The 27,046-nt window shown below is 45.7% G+C and overlaps 1 protein-coding gene across 5 annotated transcripts in view; it reads left to right on the top strand.

The window, feature by feature from the left end:
• Nucleotides 1-27,046, top strand: part of LOC124485219 (diacylglycerol kinase beta) — a 55,936-nt gene that overhangs the window by 2,264 nt on the left and 26,626 nt on the right. Inside the window, exons 1-19 of one of the 5 annotated variants that reach the window (XM_047046673.1) lie at nucleotides 2,962-3,238; nucleotides 8,916-9,514; nucleotides 12,397-12,473; nucleotides 14,890-15,040; nucleotides 16,682-16,744; nucleotides 17,317-17,577; nucleotides 17,755-17,895; nucleotides 18,333-18,382; nucleotides 19,172-19,246; nucleotides 19,585-19,704; nucleotides 19,805-19,922; nucleotides 20,239-20,327; nucleotides 20,763-20,879; nucleotides 21,546-21,644; nucleotides 22,049-22,156; nucleotides 22,359-22,432; nucleotides 23,557-23,631; nucleotides 25,722-25,807; nucleotides 25,951-26,040. In XM_047046673.1, coding sequence (XP_046902629.1) covers nucleotides 9,448-9,514; nucleotides 12,397-12,473; nucleotides 14,890-15,040; nucleotides 16,682-16,744; nucleotides 17,317-17,577; nucleotides 17,755-17,895; nucleotides 18,333-18,382; nucleotides 19,172-19,246; nucleotides 19,585-19,704; nucleotides 19,805-19,922; nucleotides 20,239-20,327; nucleotides 20,763-20,879; nucleotides 21,546-21,644; nucleotides 22,049-22,156; nucleotides 22,359-22,432; nucleotides 23,557-23,631; nucleotides 25,722-25,807; nucleotides 25,951-26,040 — 1,861 coding nt within the window. In that variant the 5' untranslated portion in view covers nucleotides 2,962-3,238; nucleotides 8,916-9,447. Of the gene's footprint in view, nucleotides 1-2,961; nucleotides 3,239-6,535; nucleotides 6,758-7,512; nucleotides 7,585-8,915; nucleotides 9,515-12,396; nucleotides 12,474-14,889; nucleotides 15,041-16,681; nucleotides 16,745-17,316; nucleotides 17,578-17,754; nucleotides 17,896-18,332; nucleotides 18,383-19,171; nucleotides 19,247-19,584; nucleotides 19,705-19,804; nucleotides 19,923-20,238; nucleotides 20,328-20,762; nucleotides 20,880-21,545; nucleotides 21,645-22,048; nucleotides 22,157-22,358; nucleotides 22,433-23,556; nucleotides 23,632-25,721; nucleotides 25,808-25,950; nucleotides 26,041-27,046 lie in introns of those variants that run through there. The other 4 variants (XM_047046671.1, XM_047046670.1, XM_047046669.1 and 1 more) reach the window with 4 other exon arrangements.

Raw genomic sequence — 27,046 nt, 5'->3', positions numbered from 1 at the left:
ATGAATCTCAAAGCTGCTTTAGTCCTCTCTCATCCATGGTACTATATGTACTGTACCAGCCAGTGTAGTTGATCATTTCTAATAACTAAATGACTAAATGTAATGTCATTTCAAGGAACTAAATGGAAGACTGTAAAACTAAACTGCTCTTTTGTTTAAAGTAGCAATGTAGTCTCAAAACAAGCTTTGCAACATATAATTTATCTAGGAGTGCCTTTGGAACCAGGGAGTTGGAGCCTTCAGTTTGCAATCATACCTGCTAGCAACAATACCTTGATTAAAGCTCGATAAAACATGGGCACCTGGTCTGATGCATTCTCAGATTGGCTGGCTGTGAACCCTTGTGTGACTCATTGAAACCTTTGCTCCCAGGTCTCTTCTTTTGCTAGGTTTAGGCAGGTCCAGTCAGGCAGGCATGCGCACATGAGGGCAGGGTAGGTAGAGGCAGCAGCCATTAGCTGCTGTATGGGGCTGAGGGTGAATACTTCAGGCACATCTGTTCACGAGCTTGAGGGCACCACATTTGACACAACATCAGTGTGACTATCAGGGGCGATTCTAGGATCAGACCTTTAGGGGTGCTCAGCCACCAATGAGAATGTGACATGAATACAGTGCCTTGCAAAAGTGCTAAACCCCCTTGCTAATATAATCCATAATTTCACTGGATAACAAATAATTCATTTATGTATTTTTCTGCAAAATATTGAATGAATGAAAAAACTAAGTATGTCCCTTTGTTCATGAACTACCAACATCAAATGATAATAAACAATAATAATTTATATTTTTAATTTTTTTAATTATTATTTTTAGGGGTGCTGAGATGAAATTAGGCACCCCTAAACATGCCTGAGCATCCTTAAAAAGGGTCTAAAATCGCCACTGGTGACTATGCAGTGGCATAAGAACAGCTCTGTTACGTAAGATAGCTAACTAAAAAATGCGAGCAGAGTTTTGGTGGATTTTTGTGTTTGTCCTTTTTCTGCCAGCTTGTTCTGCTTTGTTTCCTTGGAACAAGCATGTCAAATCACTGTGCTTTTGACGGTTTTAGTGTATGACGGGCATGAGTAAAAGTAATTGCTGTAAACCAAAACAGAAGTGTATGTGGTTTCTGATTATTATGAACAACAATACATGAACGTTTAAAATAAAGAACCAAAAAGAGAGATTAGAATCCTGGCAGGAAGTGAAACAGCATGCTGTGGTGTAGAGCCCACTCATCTCCACGTCAAACCACAACAGAGACGGTTAACATGGCCGTACAAACACACCATAACACAGCCACAGCTTGGAATGGAGATTTCTCAAGTCACTTCAAGTTATTCAGAGGCAGGTATACCCTTTGGGTATAAGTGTTCGGTTCAGCTGTTGTACCTTTCTGAGAAACAACAACCTGGAATAATACAGCTTTATGTTGGCAGATGCGTCAGTTGGAACACCTACTCTTTACTCTACTTTGTTATTCCCTTTCACTTCTCAATTCAGGCAATTGTCTGTTGGTGCCGCACTCACCCTCCTTCGCTGATTTGGGGGTTTGATGAGAGTAATAGTTGTCCACAACCCAATTTTCAAGGTTCTTAAAGTTCAGAAGAAGACAACAGTAATGTCCTCCAAAAATGATCCCAAAGCAGCGTATCCATAGTTGTTTTCAGCCTACTGCTTTGATTCTCTGCATACCCAATGTCTAACATCTTCTGTGTAAATGTTCTCTTAGAGTAAACATTTAGTTTGGATGTTGTCAGTTTAGTATAGAAAATGTTTTCTACAGTATTAAATGATTTAATTTAATAATTGTTCAGATTATTGTGATTCTGGAATTGTAATTGCTGTACGTAAAGATGTCAACAACGGAAGACAGGAAAGAAATTGAGAGAATGCACATTCTCTTCTCAGGGGATCCATCTCCTCCTTTTAGCTCATATTTTCAGTACCAGGAAGTAACGCAAGTTCTATGAAATGAGGAGAGGGGTAGCAGTGTGTGTGTGTGTGTGGTGTGTGTGTGGGAAAGAGAGAGAGAGCGAGAGCTGGAGCAAAATGTTATCCTTGCTTTTCTACAGAACCACCCAACAACCAATATGTCAATACATTGTTATAACACAGATTTTTACAATTATGTGAGATACTACACAAGATGCTAAACTGTACAGTATGTGCATGTTTGTGCAAGTGAAAAAGAACAGGGATTTATAGAGGGAGACAAAGAGAGAGAGAGAGAGAGAGAGAGAGAGAGAGAGAGAGAGAGAGAGAGAGAGAGAGAGGAGAGAGAGGAGAGAGAGAAAGAGAGAGAGAGACAAAGAGAGAGAGAGACAAAGAGAGAGAGAGAGAGAGAGGCACCGCTCTGGTTGTTCACAAGAGAGGGAGGGAGGCTGGTCTCTGCATGTGACAAAGCAGTGTCGATGAGAGAGCGACAGGGCGAGATCGAGAGAGGGAGTGTTGGAGAGAGCAGGAGAGTGAGCGGCTCTGTGTAAACAGGCTGTCAGAAAAGAAAGTGCAGGGGACATTTTAACCCTGCCGAAGGTGGGAAAAGAAGATTCACAGAATCTACAAATCAAGACAGAAGAACTGAGGTGGAGAGAGAGAGAGAGAGAGAGAGAGAGAGAGAGAGAGGAGAGAGAGAGAGAGAGAGAGAGGAGAGAGAGAGAGAGATGCCTTTCAAGAGAGAACATGATGTATCAGAAGGATAAAGTGAGTGAGGGACAGGCAGAAAGAGAGAGAAATCAAACATCTAAAGAGAGACACATTGAGGAGGCAGAGAGAAAAAGCGAACCACATGAGCGTGTGAAAAAGATTGAGTGAGGGAGACGCTATCGAGAGGGAGAGAGAAGGAGAAAGAGGGAGAGGAAGAAAGAGAGAGAAAGAAAAAGAGGTAAAGGGCAAGAGAGAGTGAGAGAGAGAGAAAGGAGAGAGAGAGGGAGAGAGAGAGAGAGAGAGAGAGAGAGAGAGAGAGAGAGAGAGAGAGAGAGAGGAGAGAGAGAGGAGAGGAGAGAGAGAGAGAGGAGAGGGAGGGAGGAAAAAGGCGTAATTAATTCAGGCTGGATGGGAGGGATGTTGTTGCTGCGTGTGACGAGGCTCTAGAGCCTCCGTTCTGCTGCGCGTAGCCGTATGTCAGTGTGAGAGGGGCTGAAACACCAGCTCAGCCCTGGTACTACTCATCCTGCTAGTCTGGCAGGGAAACCACTGTACACTGCTCACTCTGAGGGAATAGACATCAGCACCATTACAGGGATGGAAAAAGGTAAGGAGAAGCAGTAGCTCGTTCTCTATTGAGCAGTTTCTCTCTCCTTCTCTCACTCCCTCTCTCTCTCCCCTCTTCCTCTCTCTCAAAGCGTTTGGGCATTATTGTTCATTTATCAGTCCCGTCTGAATTGCCCTGATGGCTCTCTCTCTGTTTTTCTCCCCTCAATTCTCCTTATTTGATTATGTTCTTGTCTGTGTCTACTGCTTCTGATCTCTATCTTATTCAGTTCTCACTTCATAAATGTGTCAGTCCATTCAGGCTAGAATCCTTCACAGTAACTTTTTTTTCCTTCTGTCTAAAAAAACATTTTTATAACAGTGGTAACGGTCACGCTGAGTGGAGGAATTCAGAGGCAGTGACAGTGAAACTCGTTTTTGTTCAGATGGCAGTCCAGGAGTGTTGTGGTTGCGAATTTAACCAAATGGATGCATAGGGGAAATGGACAGAACCATGTTAAACCCAATCATTGTGATGTACCGGACTCAACAGTGCTTCTCCCTGACGCACACCGTTCTTCTTTGTTTATTTGTTTCTAAATGTGTGATTGTTCTAATCTATCACATATTCTATCTTATCATCTATAAAAAACGAATTAAGCTACAGAAATACAGATAGACTTTCCAGCAGCGTTAGTAGACCCACTTAAGACTTAAAATATGACCACAACATTCCCTGTCTTGCGCATGCTTGATTGCAAGCAAACTGTAACACGATAGTATGCTGTGGGATTTCAGGCAGCTGTAAAAAAGAAAAAAACTGTCATCTAAAATGCTGATGTTGTTGCCGTTTACCATAGACTTTCATGCTGCCATTTCAGGCGCATGGCTTTGATCAATCATCAACTGGAACTGTTAATAATGCCTCATCATCCGATACCGAAAGCAATAGTTTTTTGTGCCTAGACATGCCTTCTTCACGAGCTTGTGGCAAGCTGAGCAATGTTCTGCTTTGCTCTGGCATGATAGGGTAGGAGACAGCCCAGGGATATGGAGAAGGAGGAGAAGGAGGAGGAGGACAAGGATGAGAAGGAGGAGTAAAGAAGCGACAGGCCTCTCCACCACGGCTTGGCTATGCTGTTCACGTTCTCAGACCTGGTTGAAGCGTATCGAGGGCGAGTGCCTGTGTGTGTGTTTTGTGTGTTTCATCTGGGACCACACTGTACCTGAGAGAGCCATGGCGTTCGTGCCAAAAACCACACCAAAAGTGGGTGTCAGTGTCAGGGTCAAGGAGAGTAATGGCACTGCACGGATGACAGTAGTGGTGGTGGTAATGCCATCGTGTTCCATGATGGACAATAGTAGCCTCTCCTAAATTGACACAGTACACAATGGAGCTTTCGATCTCTTGTTCCACATGGAACCTCTGTGAATAGGAAGGGCCCTGGAAGTCAGGCTAGCCCACAGTACAATAAGTACAGTCTGCTGTACGCTATGTAATACCAATCTCAGAGTTGCCATGACACCAAGGCCCTCCATAAATACTGGTGGTATTTGTGAGGCTGCATCCCCTAGGAGAGCAGAGAGGGGCCCGTGGGTTGGGCCTTGCCTGGCTGGGGTGCTGCTCTGTTCTCCCAGCTCAGGTTCTGTAGCATAAAATGACCACCGCATGACTCCTGTGATGGGGAGCCATGCTGTTATTGCTCGGAAGGAGCATATTTATAGAGAAGCTTGAGCTGTGATAGGAGGGGTTGAAAGGTGACGGAGGTGTGTTTGCGTGTGTGAGTGTGTGTCCGAGTCCTGAGACAAAAGCAGACAACTGATCTTGGCAAAAAGTCCTTTTATGGGCAAACATCAAGCTTTGTCTATCCAGGGCCACGTTATTGTCTATGTTCCAGTTATTTCCCTAAACTAACATGAACTATAAGATATGACAGCAACCAAAATATGCATTTGGCCTGTGTACCAGCTACAGGTAAACTCCCTGTGCTCAGACTCACAATCTCATATTCCTCTCGCATCTCTGCATATGAAAAAAAATATGGAAGGACAGTTTAATTGTTTGGATGCCTCTAGGGATTGAACTGAAAGCATACTCTGTGGGTGTCTTACTCCCAGCGTGAATGATCCTGTGGTCTCAGTTCATCAGCACATGATTGATGAGCCACCGTTAGGTGCTAATTAGCCCGTCTGAAGCAGAGAACACCCACAGTACAGTCTGCAGGGTACAAGTGTGTTAACGGCTGTTAGGATTACACCCAATGTGACCCAGACAGTATGTGAATGATCTGAAGATACACTGTGTGTGGACACACATATGCGTGTGGACCTGCTGTAGACAAACGGCAAGGTTGTTTTATAAAGGGCATCGCTAGACGAAAACACAAAGCCAATTCAAAGGAGGGCGGTAGCAGTCAAATCGGCAGTAAGTGGTTGCAGGTGTGTGCAGGTCATGTCCCTCTGACAGGAGGTGAATGAAACACGGAGGGAAACCGAGGTTGAAGTTTGCCGGCATGCCTCGGGTCACATGGTAAAATATGGAGGAGAATTGTCTGATAGCACTCACAATGCCAAGAATTCCATTAGAGGGTTTTTTGTGTGGTAACACATCAGTCCCCGTTACACGAGGCAGCTGCAAAGGTGCCATGGCAGCCGTCTCTTTACAGAGGCATTCTTTTTGGTGAGCACTATAGCATTTTGGAGCGTAGCATCACACTTCCCAAACCTGTCAATCAAGCACAGCCCCAGGCTGTATGTTGTGAGGATATGAGATTACAAAACCCTTTTAGATAAGCCAAACAAACAAATTTGTATACTTTGTGGGTGATGTCCTTGCATCTCATGTCTGACAAGTCTGCTCTAAGTGATCTGGAATTACAGGTTGCTGGGAGAGTGGGCTGTGGTTCTGCATCATCTTCAGCTAAATCTGTTTGAGACCATGTCTTGTTGTCCAACCAGCTCACTGCATTCAGGGAGTGCTGCACTATGGGGTCTCCTCAGATATTGTATCCACAATCACTCCCATTCGAAAGTATTGAGTGAATCTGTATTTGAATTGATCTGGAAAAGGACCCCAACTCACTCAACCTTTTGACCTTTTGCCTGGGTTCTATCAATATGCATTGGCTTTTTTCCATTGTATTCAAGAGAGATGCAGCATGCTCATTAGTCATTCTGTTTAGATTTCACCTTGTTTGTTTAGATGTGTCGTGAGCTTCAATAAGCCTCAGCTCATTTATCCAGCCTATTCCAGACAAACGACATTGGCCTAGTATATCAGTATTCATATCCTGCACTCAGCACTACACACAGTACAGTGGCCCATAACCAGGGCTGTCATACAGTACAGTCCATCCCTCTATGGTGACAGCCGTTGGTCTTGAAGCGACAGTTGTGTAATGCTGTGTGGTGGTTATCATCACGTCCACAGTCTCTTCCTGAGAAGAGGCGCATCACAACCACAGCTTCGTGCACTCTGGGTAGTGACACACACTCGAACATTCAGAAGTTGTTTTGCCCCGAGCACGGAGATAGGGACGCTTTTCTTACGGCAAAGTGGAGAGAAGTTCAGTGAAGAGAGGTGAGCCCCTTTCTTCCGTGACTCGTAAGAAAAGAACTGTGATAGTGTTTAGCAATGGATGAGCATGTGTAAGGGATTTAATCCAGTCTCTTAGATTGAGTGAGTCTTTAGTTTTGTGTGTCGATAAGGAAGGAGAGGGTTTGTTCCTGGACCATGGAGACTATGGTCAGCTGTTTCTATGTAACTCTGGATTCCATCCAGGTGGATAAGAGGCAGGAGTGTATCAGAAGATCTTAGTGTATCCTCATCTAATTTAAATTGTCTGGCTTTGCACGTGACTCGATCATGTGCAGTTTTACCTCCCCTCCCCCAGTACACACACGTAGGTACACACATCCGTTCATGTCTTTGCTGTGCACTTCAGTGACGTCATGGTTGCCAGGCAACGTCATGAGCAAAACAGAATCCCTCTCTGCACAGAGGGGAGGCCCCATCTCGTTGGATGGCACGTGCCTCTGCTAGCAAACTCTCTCTCTTTCTTTCTTTCTTTCCCTCCCTCCCTCCCTCTCTCTCTCTCTCTCTCTCTCTCCTCTCTCTCTCTCTCTCTCTCTCGTCTCTCTCTCTCTCTCTCTCTCTATCTCTCTCTCTCTCTCTCTCTCACTTTGTCTATCTCTTTCTCTCTCTCTCTCCATCTTTGTTTCACATGCACACAGACACTCTCTCTCTTTTAGTCCAACCTGACTTTTTAGGATGTCACATGAGCAGCCCTTTTTGGCTGACAGCCTCTCCCTGTCCCCCATGTCTCCCATCTCCAGGTATGCCTGTCCCCTTCATGCATGCCACCCTGCCTCTCTCACGTTGCTGGGAGAGCAGAGGTGGTGGTGAAGGTGAGCACGTACAGCATCATTCTCATTTACAATTCACATGTTAATCTCCTTGCCTGCAAGACCCAGAAAAGTATGTTGAAGCAAAGTATTGATACAATCCATTCTGTTATTTGACAAGTGAATGCTGAGCCAGTTTACTGTCTGAGTCGCAATTTTATTTGAATAGTCAGAGGAATAAAAAGGAGCATAACCTTTACTTCTTTTCGCTGGATTCTTACATAGACACTAGACTTTTTTGTCTTTTTTGTTTTTTTACGAAATTGAATTCTGTAAAATGAAATAACCTCTAGCAGTGGGAAACATTTTCATATCTCATGACATTGTGAAAAAGTAACAGACATTACAGCAATGACTGAAAGTCACCCAAGTCACAAAATTCACCCAATTCCAGAAGAAAATAAACATAAAATATATTTTTATTTCATACCGTGCTGACTGCTTGCTTACCATTAGAAACTTTAATTTTCCTGGCACTTAGAAACTTACATCAAACTCTCTGAAATGTCACACACACTCAGCCAGCGCTCCGCTCTCTCAAATGCTTTTCTGGGAATTACACAGAAAGAACAGCCCAGACAGCACACGGAGCTCTTTGCACACCATCTGTTCAGCTGTGGTGAGTGCCACTCAGAATAGATGCAGCCTCTGTGTTCAAAGAACGTGTGCTCTGTCTTGTGCACTCTATAAGTGGACTGATCATCACCTTTCCAAGTCAGCTGGATGAAATAAAGGATATAAATAAAGGATATGTTCCCAAATTAGAGAATTGTATTAGTACCACAGTGTGTGTGTCTGTGGTTTTGCATCTCTACTACACCATCCTCCTTTGTGGGGAGTTGCCATATCTAACACCCCCACCTGACTCTCGCACACCCACTTTCTCTCTGCTTCTTTCATAAATATTTTTTGTATTACTCTCATCTGATCCTGAAATCAGCACAGTCACCAGCTCTGCCATTCCCTGTTCAGGCTTTATTTACCTGCTATTCTCTCCTCACATCCATTGTCTCTTTTTCTTCCTCTCAATAAGGTCGTCCACACTGAAATTATATTGATCCATCTTTGATACACCTCCCTCAGAATCATCCATTTAGTACTGGGCCTTAGTTTGAGATGAATAAAATTAACAATTGCCTTGCCGATTTGTAGTCCCTACTTCTCGTGAAATTGATTGGATATGTGTATTATATTTTTATTTATTTTTTTCTCTCCTCTCATTTCTTTCTTGCTCCATCTGCCTCTACACCCTCTCTTCATAATCTCTTTCGTTCCTCCACCTTCTGGTCTCACCTCCTTCTCCTGCCCATTTCCTTCTTTCTCTCTTTATCTAGGTCAGCACAGGTCATCATTACCTCAGGCCTGCTGAGGGACCCAGTGGGAACGTGTCACTACCCAGCTGACAGGAGCAGTCTGTTGTTGTGACATCACAAACGCTCGAGGGCCTTCTGGACTTGCGACGCCCCCAACTGCCCTTCTTCCTGCCTTGGTGCCTTGTTCTCCAACTCCTCCAACCCCATAGACTGCTAATCTTTTGACCAATTCACCAGTCCAACCCGTCTCCAGCATGCCTTCATCCGCCCCACCCCCATCTTCTCTGTAAACCTCCTCTTTCACATCAAAGACCGTCCTATCCCTATCCCTCTTTCCCAGTAGTCAGTCTCTCCGATCCGGATCCACACACCCCTTATTCTGGTGACTTTATGCTTTCCACTGCTCCTGCTCACTGCCATGGGACAGGGATGACAGACCCCCTCTTCAGCTCCAGTTTACATCTGACCCAGGGATAACTAGGAGGCCCTTGACCCCGACCAACGTCACCTCCCCCCTGACGCTCACCGTCCCTGGCCTCCCCCAGCCAGCAGGATGGGTGACGGGAGCTGGGTGTGCCTGAGCCCAGCTGAGTTCTCTCAGCTGCAGAAGTACAGCGAGTGTGAGTATCTTCTTCTATGACGGGACAGTGTGTGCTCCCCCCGTTTAGTATGTGTTCTGCTGCCTACATGTTTATATAAACAGTTCAACAGAAGGAAGGTTATCACCTGAAGAAGCCAAAACAGGTTCAGTTTCGTGATTCATGGAAACCTTTTATTTGTCATGTATTTTGCTATTTCTATTTCGACCAGTATCAACAGATTTTGGGGGTGCACTATGGCTAAACCAAACATAATAACTATCTGACCTTCTAAAGGCCTCCATACTTCATGTTTCACACTGTATCTGGCTGGCTGTTTGATCTCATACTTAAAGTTAAGGTGATTTATGCAAATAGTCAATGGGGAAAAAGCTGATTTCTAGGCTGAAAAGATTGCTTTTGCTTTGAAGGTGACTCACCAGGCTTGCAGACCCCATCCTGTAGACCTGATCAAAGGAAGTGGTGGTAGCTAAACGAGGTAGTCAAAGGAAAAATAGGAACTGAAAAAGAGCATTGACACGATAGTACAGAAATGACTTGGCTGAATGACATCTCTCCAGAGACAAATATCAACTGCGGGGGATTGTCTGCATGGGAGAGTGGAAGATGGCTGACTGCACTCTTGTTTCAGCTCCAACTGGTGGCTGCTTGTAATACACGGCCACGCGTTCCCATTTTCACTTTCCTCAGATCTTGGTCTTGTTTATCTGAACGATATATCTATAGCAACTGACTAAAAATATATCCGGCTCTTTTCTTTAGTTCTGTCCAGACATGTTGTTTGTGTAGCTGGTTTGGGGTTGTTCATTTGACGTTTCTTTGTTTGTGGCCCTGTGATAGTCATGCTGACAAACAGGGGGGAGGAGGTAAGATAGTCTGTTAACCTCTTAGTCGTACCAGACACAGATTTATGGCATCAATACATTTGCAGTTTGTAACTAATTCATACTGACAGGGTCTCAACTGTGGACAAGCTGAATCAGTTCATTATCAGAACTGTTGCACGCATAACTGCTTGTAAAGTGACGTCGATGTGGGAGTTGTGAGCGATTTAAGTGGACTGTGAGCTTGTAAAAAGATTCAGAACAACAGGACACAGATCTCGCTTTTCTATCGACATCAGTGAGTCGAGGTCTGGGTCTAGATGTGTATGTCTGTGACATTCCCACACGAGTGTGTAAAAGTATCTATGGATGTGTCTGTTTGAGCTACTTGCATGTGTGCGTGTGTGTGTGTGTGTGTGTGCGTGTGTGTGTGTGTGTGTGGGCAGTACATCCGCTCTCCACAGAGCTGTTGAGGCCAGAAAGCCATGTCGGCAGCGTTTGTTCAGTGTTTGTACTTTAACGCTGCTGTGCTAATGAGCAGCCGAGGATATTTGTCTTGTATTTACACTGGGGAGCTAATGGGCCTCCATACATGGTGTCCACACCTCTGACCACACTACACAGACAGAACGGAGAGGCTGGGAGACAGGCTGGCTCTGGCTTTGCACGACTCTAAACTGAGATTTGCTGCTGATATGTAGCTATTTCTGTAGTCTTTTTGACATTGTGTTTGAGTCTGTTCTCCAGCTATGGCCCAATACAGTTTAAGTTGATATAAATGTAAGAGGTGAGGGTTTAATATCCATTACAAAACAACCAGACCCTTTATGATGCTTAATAGCTGGGAGCCACCAAGCACTTAAAGGCTGTGCGTTGTCTGTGTGGTGTGTGTGTGTCATGCATAGTGTGGTGTGTGTATGTTTGTGTACAGTCAATGTGTGTTTGTTTCACATGTGTGTGTTTCAAAGCAGAATTTCACAATGAGGTGCATAAAAAGTGAGGTAATGACATAGTTTTACATCATTTCAATGAGTTGTCCCCTACTGTAGCTTTTAAATGACTGACCTTTACTTCTCTTAACTTCCCTGACTTAATGGTACAACATTTCTGGTTTTGTGATTTTACAGTCCTCTATCCATGAGACGAGGAAAATCAATAGCAAATGAATGCTGATGACCTCCAGTGGAGAATATAGTTTTCCATTAACCCTTTACAGTACCTGCTTGCTGAGATTCTCTGGGTTGCATTCAGTGGTTAATTATAAGGTAGTGTTAATTACTGGTTGTTAGTTAATATATTGGGATAGCTAATTGAGGTTAGGAGTTTGAAAGTGTGATTGTGTCTATGGATGTGTGTTAGTGTATTTATGGTGGTGTGTGTATTATCATTTGTGTTTTGTTTGTACTGTATGTATGTATATGTACTATGTATGTGTATCTGTTTTTTGTGCGTGTGTGTGTTTTTCGTGTATCATCCGTGTGTGCTCATTAGCCTGCGTGTGCATTAGCCTGCGTGTGCGTTAGCATGTCTGTGGTCATTTCTCTGCGTGGTACCAGCCTGACAGCAGTATGGCAGATGATCGTAGGAGGAGGGTCATTTGTGGGTCAGTATTCTGTTGGGTGCCTTGCTCCGCCCAGAGAGAGATTAACATCAACAGGAGAGAGAGGAGAGAGAGAGAGATGGGGGGGGGGGGGGGGGGGGGAGGGAGGAAGGGAGAGAACTTTAACAGTTTTAAACTTTTGTACATTCAAAGGGGTGGATCTATTTTCATCTGTTTGACTTATAGGCCTCATTTATGTATGTCATTTTACATGGACCATAATGTTCTACCACTACAGAAAGTTTCTGAATTGGAGGCCAAAAACATTTTCACAATGAGGCACAAAGTGTCGAGACAGGGATGTGATTTCGGGAGATTGGTTTAGACAAATACATACAGCTGCTCCATAGGGACAGTTTGTTGCTCTTTTGTGTGCTTTCAATCTAGATCATCCATGCCTGTGACCAAAGATGTCTTTCATTTGAAAAGGCTTTAGTTCATGCAATTGTAACAAACACTGTCCTATCTTCTGTCCACAGATTCTACCAAAAACCTGAAAGATGTTCTGGAAGAGTTTCACGGTGAAGGAGTCCTCTCCAAGTACAATCCTGAGCAGGTATTTCACTGCCTTTCCTGAATGTAAACAGTATACACCAGCCTCACTCACACACACACACACACATGCGCACGCATACATACTCATGCATGCACACATATGTTTCCCCTTGCCGGATCCATAGCTAAGATATTTGCCTCTTGCTACTGATTAAACAGGAGGTGTTCAAACCATTAACTTCTTGGATCCTTATCCCCCAATTTTATCACAACAATTCCCTGCGTTATGTCGCCAATGGCGACTAGGACAGGAGGCACTGACATTTTATACTTGTGTCTGGAACGCCCCCTCCTCGCTCCCCTCTTGGACCAGAGCCCGTGGCCTCCCCCAGCTCCAGCCCCGTAACCACTCCCTGGCACCCTATTGCCATAACAATATGATTAACAGCCTCATTTAACATGTTCAGGCGCCATCAGACCTGAGCTACCTGGGCATAATGCAGTCCTTCTGTAGTTGTGTGAGTGGTCAGATGACAGGGGTCTGGGTGTTGTAGCTGGGTAGCCGGCGCGGCGAGGGAGGTCCCGTCATCCATCAGTCGGCCCCCGGTGACTCATCAGTCCTCGGTGTTGCCGCCAGCGTGCTGGAACGTCTGTAGAGAGGCAATGACATACACCACCACAGGCTTCCCATTTCCTCCCCTTTCCCGTCTTTGGGCTGCAGTGTCAGGATTATCCTGTATGTCTTAGTGATGGATGTGTGTATGTGTGTATGTGTGTATGTGTGTATGTGTGTGTGTGTGTGAGTGTGTTACTTGCTGAACGAGAAACAGACTCGGAGCATGGATTTTTGTGCCTGGGTTCCCATGACTGAGGACGAGGATGTATGTGAGCTTGTGTTGTTAAAAACAGAGTTTTTTGCCGTTGTTTGGTAAATGTAATTTTGTTAGCACAGACAGAAATAGCTAACTGAAGTCCAGACATGTCTATCAAAGACATTTTCATATTTTTTTTGGGCACAGGGCAAAAGTGCCTCATGATTTGAACCGAGTCCTTCTGTGTTTGGGTATGTGCGTGTACGTGCGTGCTTCCACATTTTCCCTTAAACCTTCTGTTACATGATGCAAAGCAAATTAAGGTCTTGTGATAGTTTGGCCAAATAAGGAGAGGAGAACAGTGGAGAGGCAGAGTGATGTGAATAATGGCTGGCTTTGGCAGGCTCAGGGTCCTGTCAGGCCTGTATGGTCAGCAGGCAGCCAGGGAGGGCCCTGGTTCGAGCGGGCCACTGGGACCTCCATCAGTCACAAACACTAGAACAGCCGTGAAGGCAGGGCAGAACAGTCGCACAGCAATACAGTTGATGGGTTTGAACATTTGTCAAGTGGGTCCACATGTGAGGTGTTTTGCTAAAGGATTGCTGGAAAAACGAGGGATTGTCGACACGGAAGAAAAGAGAAAGAGCTGATTGAAAGAGTGGAGGAGAGTCAGCGTAAAACAGAACGGTATCACTGATCTGCAAAGAGCACGATGACTTCTGACAAACCCAGACAGTGCCAGCCCTAACCACTGCTACACCACTGCAATGAACCTCAGTCTAACCCCCTGTCTCCTTCTACCCCCCCCCCCCCCAAACATCCACTTTTGAGATACAGAAGCAAGACGTTCTCAACCAAGTAAGCCACAGCCCTGTGGGGCCTGCATGCACTGTGCTTTCTGTGTCTTACAGACTGCATGCCCGGACAAACATAATGTATTTTACCCCCTGTCCAATCAGAAACCCACGCTCATCCTGTCTGACAGAGAACAGAGGTCAGGACTCACAACCTGAGCATCCATGTGTGTCTGTGAAGTAGTGAAGGGAGCTGTTTGTATGCGTGAAGGGGGGGGGGGGGGGGGGGATGTGTGTGAGCGAAGGGTTTTAAAAGAACTCTCCAGAGGAAGTTTATCAGATGTTATTAAATCACGAGGTCATTTGAGGTTGATATGAAAACAACCTTTGATATTAAAAACATCTGACAAACTGTCATGTGGGGCTGTAGCCAAGAATGCTATGTCCCTTCATGGGCAGTTCAGCAGAGATATGTGACTTAGTACTCTACATCCATAAACTGGGATCATTGGGGTACCACGTTCGGCTGTTCCTTTTCTTTGAGGACTTCTCCCTGCAAAGGTTCTGCCCTAACTCATTTCCTTTAGGTACTCATTGTGTTTGATAAGTTAAGGGTCTTGTTTATTTCCTACCTTGAATGCTACATTCCACCAACATGCAACATCAGAAGACAGGCACCGGAAAACCAAATATCCATTTTGAATCCATGTTTTATGTTGATTACAGCTTTTTCCCCAACTTTCCTTTTCAGACCGTCGACAGCGTTTTTGTGTCATCGACATGTGATAATTCTCTCAAAAGTCCTCCCATGTCGCCCTCATCGATCACACCCAGGTTCACCACAGCTTGTCTGTCTGCCTGTCCCCCGCAGCCCATCGACTACGAAGGCTTCCAGCTCTTCATGGCCACCTACCTGGAGAACGACATCCCCGAGGAGCTGTGTCAGCACCTCTTCACTTCCTTCAAGAGCAAGACGGGGGGCTCCTCCCCCGAGGCTCCCCGTTCAGGAGCAGGCATGCTGGGTAGGTCCCCCCCCCCCACTGAGCCTCCCTCGCCTCAGCCCAAAACAACCTCCCAGTAATGCCTGCTATGGGTCTGTGGAGGTCTGGGTTGATTGAACAGGTTGATTTTGACAGTACCGTGGGCTATGCTTTCATCTGTGTATTGAAATAGTCACACTCTTATCCTCTTTTCTGTTTTCTTTGTGTTGCAATGTGCCTTGGTCAGGGTGAGTAAACCCTGGTCAGGGTAACTCTGAATCCCTAGAGTAGCAGGAATGATCTATTCTGTCCATTTAGACGGTTGTTGGTGTGCTGACATTCAACCATGTGTGGAGAGACCACACAAACACTCATAGGCTTAAGGTGTTTTCGTTTTTGGTTCATTGCTTTCGCCGTAGCTGCACAGCTTGTAAACTGTATGTCCTCCCCTGCCATATGGAGGTCTATGTAGTGTCCTGCTCCAACAGCCTGCCTGGCTCTCACTGAGTAGCACACCCACAGGAGGGCACAGATGGGAGGACTCTGCCCTTCTCCAGGCACAGAGATAGAGGAGAATCTTGCAACCAATCCCACACAGCCATCTTGACATAAGAGGGAGGGGGGAGGGGGGTCAGATGGCTGAGGTAGGGAATCGGGCTCGTAATCAGAAGGTTGCCAGTTCAATTCCTGGCTGTGCCAAATGACGTTGTATCCTTGGGCAAGGCACCTCATCCTACTTGCCTCAGGGGGAATGTCCCTGTACTTACTGTAAATCGCTCTGGATAAGAGCGTCTGCTAAATGACTAAATGTAAAAGGTAAATGACATGACATAATACGACCCCTGAGGGAGTCGCTCACAGTGAACAGCCATGCAGAAACTTCCAGAGTTACAAAGAGAATAATTGCCCCTTGTGTACGAACACACCAAGAGTTCGACAAGCCTGGCCCAAAGGCACGTACGGGAACAGGAAGGCAGAACGCTGTGTGGGAGAGCAGCGGGGAGGACAACCCTGATGCAGCCTACAGTGCCATCTAATGTCATGCCTGACCAAGCACAGCCACAAGTACAGCGTTGCCGCATTCATACGGTATTATTCAGTTTATACACGTTTACCACTCACAGGCCAGTTGGTCTGGGTGGTGAGGACTGTTGCCCCCGATTCCTCCATGTTTTACCGAGGCAGAGAGAGCTCAGATTCTCCTGAATCAATCAACTAATAGTTGGGGAACAGGAAAAGAAATGTGCACTACAGTATGTTGACCTTGTTCTTCTCTCCTCTGTCATGATAGAGGATCTCTACAATTGGGTCCTGGAAGAAGTGCTGTCGTCCTTTCAGATAGATGTGCCGCTCACCTTTCATAGGGCCAGACACGCTATCTGTCTCTCTCATTTCTCCTCGTGTCTATGCCGCAACAAAGAATGTCTCGTTAGTCTCCGATTTTTTGGCTGTGCAAAGTCCTTTACTGTGAGACGTAGGAGAAACCCTGTTTTTAGTCATCGCAAAATTTGCTTGAAATCCAATGAGTTTCTTTTCGTTTTTTTGCCCTTCGCCATCGATGATTCCTTCTTTTCCTGGTGAAAAAATATTATTTTCCTAACTGTCTACATCTTCCTACCTTCCCCTCCTTCTCTCTCTCTTTCTACAACTTGTCTGTCATCTTTCTGCCCGCGGGGACTGCAGAAGCTCGATCGATAGATGCAGGCATCTCTATACAGACAGAAGTAGCCTGTGCCCCCATCACAGGTACAGCGGCAGGAACACATGACATATCCTAATGGTGACAAAGTCTTAATGAGACAAGTCTAGACCTCTGAGTCATTCTCTATCGATTCACTGTGCTCATCGTTGTGTTGAAGGGAAATAAACTCAGTTTTGCTGTGTTGTATTGTGTTGAGCTGCGTGAAATTGTATTGTCGTATTGTGCTGTGTTGTTTTAGTATTGTGTCCTTCCTATTTCATCTGCAATCCTTTGTTATTTATTGACAATATATCTCTTTGGCAGTATTGTTGTGAAGTCCTTATCCTCAGTGGTGAATTGTATCTTCCCAGTCTATGTAAACACTAGCTTCTGGAGAGCAACCAGCCGTCTGGATATCTTGCTTTGCCTTTTCTTCAACACTCTTATCATGTCAGGGTAATGGATACAAGAATAACTCCCACCTCCCTCCCTCCCATCTCTCTCACTCTCCATTTCTTTATCTCTGCCTGTCTGGCTCTCCCACTTTCTCTCTCTCTCTCTCTCTCTCTCTCTCTCTCTCTCTCTCTCTCTCTCTCTCTCTCTCTCTCTCTCTCTCTCTCTCTCTCTCCTCCACCAGGAATGAATGGAAAGAGCATCCTCACAGCCATGGGTAGACACACACCAGAACACTCCACAGTGATGGCCGCATGCGCTGGGGCTGCCACCTCCCCCTGCTCCTCCCGGTCCTCTTCACAGCGCTCTGGGACTGGGGGCCACACCCCACGGGGGGCACACTGTTCCCCCTGCATTCAAGCCAAACCCTCTGAAGGCTCCAGCAATGCCCTGAGCCCCAACCCAGTACCAGCCAAGTCGCCGGCCTCTCCCCGCCTCTCCCCAGGTGCAAGCAATCAATGCGCTCTTCTCTTTATATACTGTATGTCTGACAGTTAGTCAATAACTGTTAAGCAGTTGTGATTTACCAGAGTGATTTTCCGAGTAGAGTAATAATGGTCCAAGATGTCCCACCCTGGGGGGCGACGATGACTCATGAATTCCTGATTGTGTCTGACCACAGAGAGGAACAGAGTGGAGAAGCGTCGGAGCCCGTCACCTCAAAAGGGGACCCCTCTGCCGTCCCCTCAGGTGGTCTTTCTGAAGGACATTGTGTGTTATCTGTCTCTACTGGAAAGGGGTACACCTGAGGACAAGCTGGAGTGTGAGTCATAGAGCCTTTGGCCGATCGTCATCAACGATCGCCATGAAAGATGTTTTCCGTAAATGATGTTGTTGAGCTTTACACACCTTCCAAAGGGACACTCTCATTGGCTGAGGTGACAGGTTGACATCAGTGTCAGACTACTGCTCCCCTGGGCCCTAGCTTCAATATATTGGGCCTGGTTAGCCACAGGGAGGGATTTAACATCCTTAAGCTCTGGTATGACCAATCAACTTCAACATCGGGAGCTGTATCCGCACTCACACTGACAACACTAATCTCCACTAACTGCCTCAGACTTCCCACCAACGCGGAGGTGTCACGCTCTAATACCTCCTGCCCTGCTCTCCTGGGGGGATCCAGGGGAAGCTTGCAGTGCAGACAAGGCCTAATTAGGAGCTGAGTCATGGGGTCTTTTCTCTCTCGTTTACCTCCAGTCATGTTCAGGCTGTACGACACGGATGGCAATGGTGTATTGGACAGCTCGGTAAGTCTCTCTCTCTTTCCATTTCTCTCTCTCTGTTTCTGTGCATCTCTCTGTCTCTTGCTCTGTCTCTCTCTCTCTCTTTCTCTCTCTCTCTCTTTCTCACCTGTACACTACTATAGGCCAATATGATTACATACATGTAGCCATCTCTCAACAGTCATTCGGTATAGGTTTTCCTTAGGAAGGTTATGTAGTTAAGAAAAGAGATGCCCAAATGACAAGGATGAAGAGAACATGACAAAGAACCTTCATGGCCCCACAGAGTCCCTCTCTCATTCTCTCTCTTTCTCTCTCTCTACAACTCTTTCAAGGCACAGTTACGACATATTCAGTCCACCCCTTTTACACGTAGCATGTCAACATATGCCATCATCTTCTATGTGTGCTGTTGGTTAGCAGCAAAGCAGCCATACCATGTGTCAGCAGGGACAGGGCAGCTAATCACTCCTGCTTGCTCTGAGCTGACAGACCGCAAGTCTCTAAGAATAGAACTGTGGAGTGCCCCGTCATTCCATGTGTGTTTAGATGAGGTCATTGTTTATGAAGGAGTCTGGCTCTTGTATCTAATCACATCACCGCGACAGGATGCTCTTTAAACAGAGTGAGAACGGTGCACAGCAAGGTGTTCTGTAAATTGTATACACAAAGGTGTTGAGGCGTCCCTTTCTCTCGTGTCGAGCAATGATGATGAAGTCACGCAATGGAGAGGGCATGGGTTCACTGGCCAGGGGCGGAGTGGTGGGGTTGTCCTTTCTCCAGAGGTGTTCTGATCTCTCTCTGTCTTCACAGGAACTAGACCGCATCATCAATCAGATGGTCCACGTAGCCGAGTACTTGGAGTGGGACTCAACCGAGCTCAGACCAGTAAGGAGGTTCCCTGTGTGTGTGTGTGTGTGTGTGTTTGTGTGTGTGTTTCCTCCCTAGCACTCATACCTGAGTACACCCACCATGTAGAACTGTAACACTTTAGATCAAAGTGACCATCCTAATTCCTCAACATGTTAGTGGCTGAGTGGGCAACATTTTGAACGTCTAAAGTCAGACAAGCAGTCCTTAGGTTGCTGTTCCTATTTCATTTGCTGCCATCAGAGGAAGGAGGATTCATCCCAGTATTCAATTGAGACAAAATGAAAGACGCTAAAAATGTTGCCTGCACAGTTCTGAGCTCTGTGTGTGTGTGTGTGCGTGCGTCCGCACCCTAGATCCTGAAGGAGATGATGGAAGAGATCGACTATGACAGAGACGGCACTGTAACTCTGGAGGAGTGGATCAGGGGAGGCCTGACAACCATCCCTTTGTTAGTGCTGTTGGGCATGGAGACGGTCAGTGTTGTGTGTGTGTCGTGTGGGGAGACACGGAAGGAGGACCTCCCTCATGATCTCTCCTCACCCTGTAGCCTTTGCTGTCTCTCTGTCTTTGTAGAATGTACAGGAGGATGGGCAGCATGTGTGGAAACTGAAGCACTTCAACAAACCAGCCTACTGTAACTACTGCCATACCATGCTGCTGGGAGTTCGCAAACAGGGCCTCTGTTGTTCCAGTGAGTTGTTGTTGTTGTGTGTGTGTGTCTGTCTGTCTTTCTGTCTCTCTGTGTGTCTCTGTCCATAAATCCACGGTTGAATCATGCATACATACTTTACACGACATTGGACTCATTCAGCGGACGCTTTTATCAGAAGCGACGTAGAATAGCACAGAGGAAGCACAGCAGAACATCAAGGATTGGGAAGTGTAGAGTTCTGAAAGTCAGAGCCACTGAAGGGGGTTTGTATTTACCCGGCACGGTGCACAGCAAGCACATCTCACGAGGCACGGTGAACAATCCTCATTTCTCGATGACTGCTTCTGTGTTTCAGTATGCAAGTACACAGTCCACGAGCGCTGCGTGTCCAAAGACATTGCTGCTTGTGTCAGCACCTACGCCAAGTCCCGAAGACATACCAACGTGAGTTACGTCACATTCAATTTGCCGTGCCTTTTCCCTTTCTGGTCCCTCGTTCCATAAACATTTGACCTGTTGATACACTAGCGTGTTGCTAAGCGACCTCCTCTTGCTTGTCATCTGTGGTCACTGAGCAACCCACTGTCCTGTGTCTTGGAAACTAAGACTCATGCAGGGCTGCGGATGGTGTGTGTGGTGTCACTATATTTACCCTGTGATTTAATTACACTATTCTGGAACCATCTCACTGACTCACCTTGCTCTGCCAGGTCAGATCAAGAGCTTACTAAAAGGTTCCTTCAGGTGAAAAGGAATTATGCTGTTTGAAACCGAAGCCATACCCACGGTTAAAACACACAGAAACTGAAGTTATGAAATCGATCTTGTCCCATCGTCACCTCTGTCTTTCAGTACTCCTTTCTCCCTCCCTGTCTCCAGGCTATGCAGCATGTGTGGATGGAGGGGAACTCTCCCACCAAGTGTGATCGTTGTCACAGAAGCATCAAGTGTTACCAAGGTCTGACAGGCCTTCACTGTGTTTGGTGTCAGATGACTGTGAGTTCCCACTGCACACGCTCTGACGTACTTCTGGGTGGGACTGAAACCTCCAAGGCTACTGTCAATGGTCAATGAATATAGATTACAATGATAATTAGCTTTAGTCATGTTTCTGTTGATTTTCTCACTGGTGTCAATTGCAAATATACTTCAAGCATTTGCAAGCATTTGATGTCAATTGCAAATATACTTCAGACTGCAACGGTGTTGGATCATAGATGAACTTAATATTGGTCTCAGTATCTGCAATAAAACCAAAAGATCAATTTCTTTACTGTCAAATATGAACACAATCAAACACTCAATGACTTTAAGACCGTAAGAAGTGTAATTCATCTCTGTAATTTGACCTGGGTCCACCAACAGTATCACTGCTGCAAACACCATGTATCCACTAGATGGCGCAATTGGTCTGTATGTGTCACCTAAGAAAGTTCACAGTTTGCAGAGTAGCTTCTGTTTATCTTGAATTACTTGACAGAAACCATCCAATCAGCCACTCCTCGTATCAGAGGAGATAGTGACAAGTTAAAATGTTTGACGGCAAAAACATATGGGTTCAGTTGATACATCAGCTACTATGACAGGGTGTCCTTAACTGTTCCCCTCGCCCTGTTCTTTCCACCACAACCCACCCTCAAACCAATCCATTTCCTGCTCCAGGTCCACAACAAGTGTGCATCTAACGTGAAACCAGAGTGTGATGGAGGAGCCCTCAGGGACCATACCCTCCTCCCGTCCTACATCTGTCCTGTGGTCCTGGTGAGCTGTCACACTCTGGACCAATCCCGCACATTCGGAAAACTTTGATGTCCTGAGAGAATGTGACTCAGCATGATTTTCTTGATCTGTATTTCTGGCTGACTGTGTGTCTATCTGTCTGCCTGCCTGTCTGGCAGTGTGTCTGTCTTACTGTATGTTTGTCTGACTGTGTGTCTGTCTGTCTTTCTGTGTGTGTGTCTGTCTTACTGTATGCATGTCTGTCTGTCTGTCTGTCTGTCTGTCTGTCTGTCTGTCTGTCTGTCTGTCTGTCTGTCTGTCTGTCTGTCTGTGTGTCTGTCTTTCTATGTGTCTGTCTGACTGTGTGTGTGTCTGTCTGTCTGACTGTCTGTCTGTCTGTCTGTCTGACTGTATGTCTGACTGTCTGTCTGTCTGTCTGTCTGTAGGACCGGCATTCTGTGGTGAAGCGGGGGGATGGCGAGTCTCCACCATGCACCAGCCCTGACGACTCCAGTCAAAGCTTTAAATTCACCGGAGATGGACAAGCGCTGCAGGTAAGGGAAATCAAGCACAGAGCAGAACATTTTTATCCCTCAGAATAGGTCCTTACTCTCAATCCCCGGCCTTTGTTTCTGTTGGATATTTGTGGTTTTTTATTTTAAGATGATATCAATTCTTCCCTTACAAAAGTTCAATTTTGACCAGCAGATTGTCATTGGTGTGTCTCATTCTCCTGTGTGTCTCGTCCTGGTCCAGATCAGCCCTCTCCCAGGTACACACCCTCTCCTGGTGCTGGTCAACCCAAAGAGCGGAGGGAGACAAGGGGAACGGTACGTCACCTCCACGTCAGTTCCTGTCAGGAGAGAGTGAACTCTCCTTATTTGTGTTACTATCTTACTTATCCCTGTAACTCACTGTGGATCAAATACGCTTGACAGTGGACATCATAATGTGAACTTTGCATGCATTTATATCACTGTATCACGGTTCATCTATGTGCCGCACTGCTAGCGCATGGATACTGTGGAAATGTAGTCAAAGTATTAGAATCCCAAAGGAAGTCTCTTGAACTGTATATTGTCTGTGGTTTGAAAAGAGATCCATTTCGAGTGTCTCTCTGGCTGTAAATGAATGTGTTGACTGTTTCACATCTCCTCCCACCACACAGTCCTTCTCCACAGGAGGCCAATGCTCGCAGTCATCTCCATAGCAACACTGTGAAATGCCATTAAAAGGAAAATAATTCTGTGTTATTAGACCTTCCAGCACAAAAAATATATATTTTACTCTCAAGTACACAAAAGATTCTATTTCTGTAGCTTTGCATGAAGAGATGAATGGCTTGGCGTTGAGTCACTTGGATATACTTGACCCAGTAGTAGAGTTCACACATAACAGGAGAAGATTGCCTACTACAACTTTGTATGTTTCCTAAGATCTATCAGTCGTCTATTGTGGTTATTGTAGTCCAAATGTTTCCTGCGTGACATGTCTGTCAGCGCTTTTCTGTCTGTCGTTTCCTACTTCTCTTTATCTGTGTCCTTTCTGACGAAACGCAGTGTGGGTATCGGAAGCTAACCCAATTACCTGTGCTGTGCCTGCATGAAGGACATTGTCGAGGCTTCAATGGATATTTGATGCAACGCTCACTTGTCAAGGTTACAGGAAACTGCCTTGTTCATGTGTTTGCTACTACACTGCCATTTTGATGCACAAGGGCAATATTTTCATGCAGCCCCCTGTCAGTGCTTCTACATTAAATTGTTTGCTCTATCGAAATGGTGGAGTGTCTGTGTCAGAGCTTATTCTAGAGTGTTCTCAAATGGGTAAACAGTGCTGTCTAGCTGCCAACTTAACAAATCTATCTTTCTCTAACTTTCAATACCAATCACTCCCCCCCAGCAGCTCTGTCACAACCTCTGTGTGTGTGTGTCCGTGTGTGTGTGTTCTGTAGGGTTTTGAGGAAGTTCCAGTACTTGCTGAACCCTCGGCAGGTGTACAGTCTGGACTGTGGAGGGCCCATGGTGGGGTAAGTCAACAACACCTCAGAGAAACTGACAGAATCGTCACTCTCACATAATACAACTGTACACACCTGAAGTAGAACTTCACTGACATTCCACAGGGTTGGTTAATGGTCTGGTTCCTTCTAGGGTAGTAGAACATTTATGAAAGAACACATAAACCTGCGAAAACTTGTTCTGCAGGAGCTGCAGTTTAACTGCTGGCAGTCATCCACCTCTAGACAGCCTCTGGCTGTACTAAATTAAAGTCCACTGCTGTAGAAGTCAATATGTCTTCAACTCTATGTGGATGTAGCCACTGTGTTCTGTGTGAAGCACACATACTCATACAAACACCAAACACACAGGACGGGGGGTCGAGGAAAACGTGTCCATTCTTTTTTTGGTTGCGCAATAGAACGCTCTTCATAAAACGTCTGACCTCTTTTCTATACCCGCCTTCCCAACCACTCCCAGCCCCCACCACCCCCACCCCCATTACCACCACACAAACACACATAACACCCTCCCTCCCCCAAGTTCTGCTGTCACGACCAGCACAGCTCTTTCTGTCTCAAGGACAGGATAGTCAGACTTTGTGACGCACACATCTCTCGAGGGAGACCACTGGGAGATAATACACAGGTTGTCAGGGTAGCTTAGGGTTAATTAGTCCATTATTACTGAATGGGCGTACTAGTTGTGTAATTGGTCGTGATAGCAGCAGTGAGTGAGTGTCATAATGTGTCTGTAACAGAAACAAAGCAGGGCACAGTCAATGGTTGACTACAACACTAACTAAAGTACAGAAGCGTATTTGTTAGAGGTGGGGGAAAAATTGATTTGCATTTGAAATGCGATTCAGTCTTCTACTGATTCATATCGATTCACAAAAAGGGTGAATCGATTTTTTTATCGAATCGTGACCCCCAAGAATTGATTCGAATCGTGCGTTACCAAAAGATTCCCACCCCTAGTATTTGTATACTATTGTATTTAATTGCTGCACTGGGTTTCGCCGTCAGTGTGGGTTTTCAGTAAGAGAGGGTTGTGTGCATAATAAAATAAGTTACCACATGAGGAGGATGGCAATGTGAGAGAGAACCGCCATGGCCCCCCACATTGAAACCTCTCTCTCCTTCTCTGTCTCTGCTCCTGTTTTCAAAGCATAATCTCTCATTACAAGGGCAATGACACATGTACGTCCTGATACATAACTGAGTCTGGAGATCTGTGAGAGAGGGCAGATGGCTGTTCTTATGCGTGCTTGCTTTGCACATACACGCACAAACACACACACACACACACACATACACACTTTCACTCCAGCACCATTTCTGTGGGCTCCATAGCAACGGACTGAACAGCCTCCACAGGCTCCTGGCTGAGCGGCAGAAGCTGAGTGATTTGTTTTGAGAAAGCAATCAGAGTTTTTTTATTTTGATTTAAGATGACCTCTGTATGGACATTTCTTGTATGTATATATATATATATACGGTGTGGCCCATGGTTTCTTAAGGGGGATCATTTTTTATGTAATACTTCATTGTTGAAGCATAGACATATAAAACTGTGTCTTACAATGTAAGGCTCAATGCATTGAGGTTAACGCATATCAATATTTGATGTTGACGTGCCTCTGTTTTGTTAAATGTGATGCACTTCGTGCTTTATGGATGTCCCCTGAGTGTGGGAATGACTGTGCGTCAGCAGGTTAGGTTGCAGTTCATCTAAATATCCAGTAGGGTGTGCTGTCTGTCTCTGCCTAGTTCAATCCACTCAAAAGATCATAAAACAAGAAAGAAAACACTTTTATCATGATTGAAATAATTAGTACTTGAGGTGTGCTGAAGGCAGCCGTCTTTAATGGGACAGATGAAAGCCTATTTGGATACCTCTGCCCTAACCCACATTACAGGTGCCTTCGAAGGGCACACTCTTTGGAAAAAGGCAACAAGAATCATTTTGAACAGCTAACATTGAGACTTGAGGCTACGCAAACTTGAAAATAAATACATCTTGTAAATTGTCAGGAGAACCAACATTTTCACAATTTCCTGCTGCAAGCAGTACAATTCAATTCAGATGCCATGACAAAAAAATGATCTTCCCCTAGGCTCAACTTCTTCCATGATGTCCCAGACTTCCGGGTGCTTGCTTGTGGAGGTGATGGTACAGTTGGCTGGATCCTGGACTGCATCGGTACAGAAACTACTGTATATTCATTTACCTGTCTAGTTAGAACAACACCATTGGATCCAGACTGCCCTTGCATATCATTGCTATGTGGTCATGTGTGGTGGTCATCTCCTGAATGTAACAGAACCTTGCTTCTCCCTGTGCAGACAAAGCCAACTTTGCCCGGCATCCTCCCGTGGCCATACTGCCCCTGGGCACAGGGAATGACCTGGCACGCTGCCTGCGCTGGGGCGGAGGTGAGAGGGAGCACTGGGCCGTGTGTGTGTGTGTGTGTCTGTGTGTGTGTAGCTACAGAATAGGAATACATGAAGTATACTGTACACCAGTGGTTCTATTTTGGGGGTATACACATTCCAGTCTTTGGATCTTAAATGCTCCACTGCAGTGGAGATAGAGACTTTGCAGAATATGCACAGTATTTCATGTTGTTGTTATTTGTCATCATGAATTGTCCTGTGAAGCATTTTAAGTGCTTTCTAAATAGAAACCAATTTGATGATTGGTGATTAATATACAAAACAGAGTGTAGTTATGTAACCCTGGCCATACGCTAAGTGTATTTATTTGGCCCAGTAGTTGCCCAGACTTCTTTGGGGTTGTTGGGGGCCAAAAGAGCACTTCCACAGGCTCATGTATGATGTGGAGAAATAAACACAGCTCTCCCAGGAGCTTTGGAACAGACACCGTGTTTCACACCGAATGTTTCAGTTCTCGGAAAGTCGTTCAGAAACCCCCAGATGGATTCTCTGAATTTGCTCTGACTGATGAGCAGCGTATAGGGCGTAGATGAGGTATGACATGTGTGAACGATCTGTTGGTGGAAACATGCCCTTAATCCTCCTAAACAAAATCTGGGAATTTAGTTGGTCCTTTCAGGGAAAGTGAGGGCTGGAAGATCTAGGTGTTATAGGGGTGTGTGTGTGTGTGTGTGTGTGTGTGTGTGGGGGGGGGAGAGTACAGTGCAAGTGCAAGCCCACATTAGGTGTCATAGTCCAAGTGTGACTGACCTCATTAGAGACTCACACCTTCACCAAAGTGTTGTGACACCCCATGCTGCAGTAACACCCCAGTCTGTGACACCCGCTCCCGTGGTCCCCAGTAAAAGGCAGTTAGATCAGCCTCCATAGCACCCTCTGGCTCATCACTATCCATGAGCTGGTGCTGTCCCATGGTAGAAGCACCAGTGGAATGACTGCTATACTGTAGTGTTCTCCCAGACCATTCTGCATTGCAGTTCTAGCA

The sequence above is a fragment of the Hypomesus transpacificus genome, chromosome 23 (genome assembly GCF_021917145.1).
Source record: "Hypomesus transpacificus isolate Combined female chromosome 23, fHypTra1, whole genome shotgun sequence".
In the NCBI taxonomy this organism is placed as follows: Eukaryota; Metazoa; Chordata; class Actinopteri; order Osmeriformes; family Osmeridae; genus Hypomesus; species Hypomesus transpacificus.
The sequence above is the reverse complement of the archived record's forward strand: the minus strand, read 5'-3'. Positions and strand labels throughout refer to the sequence as shown.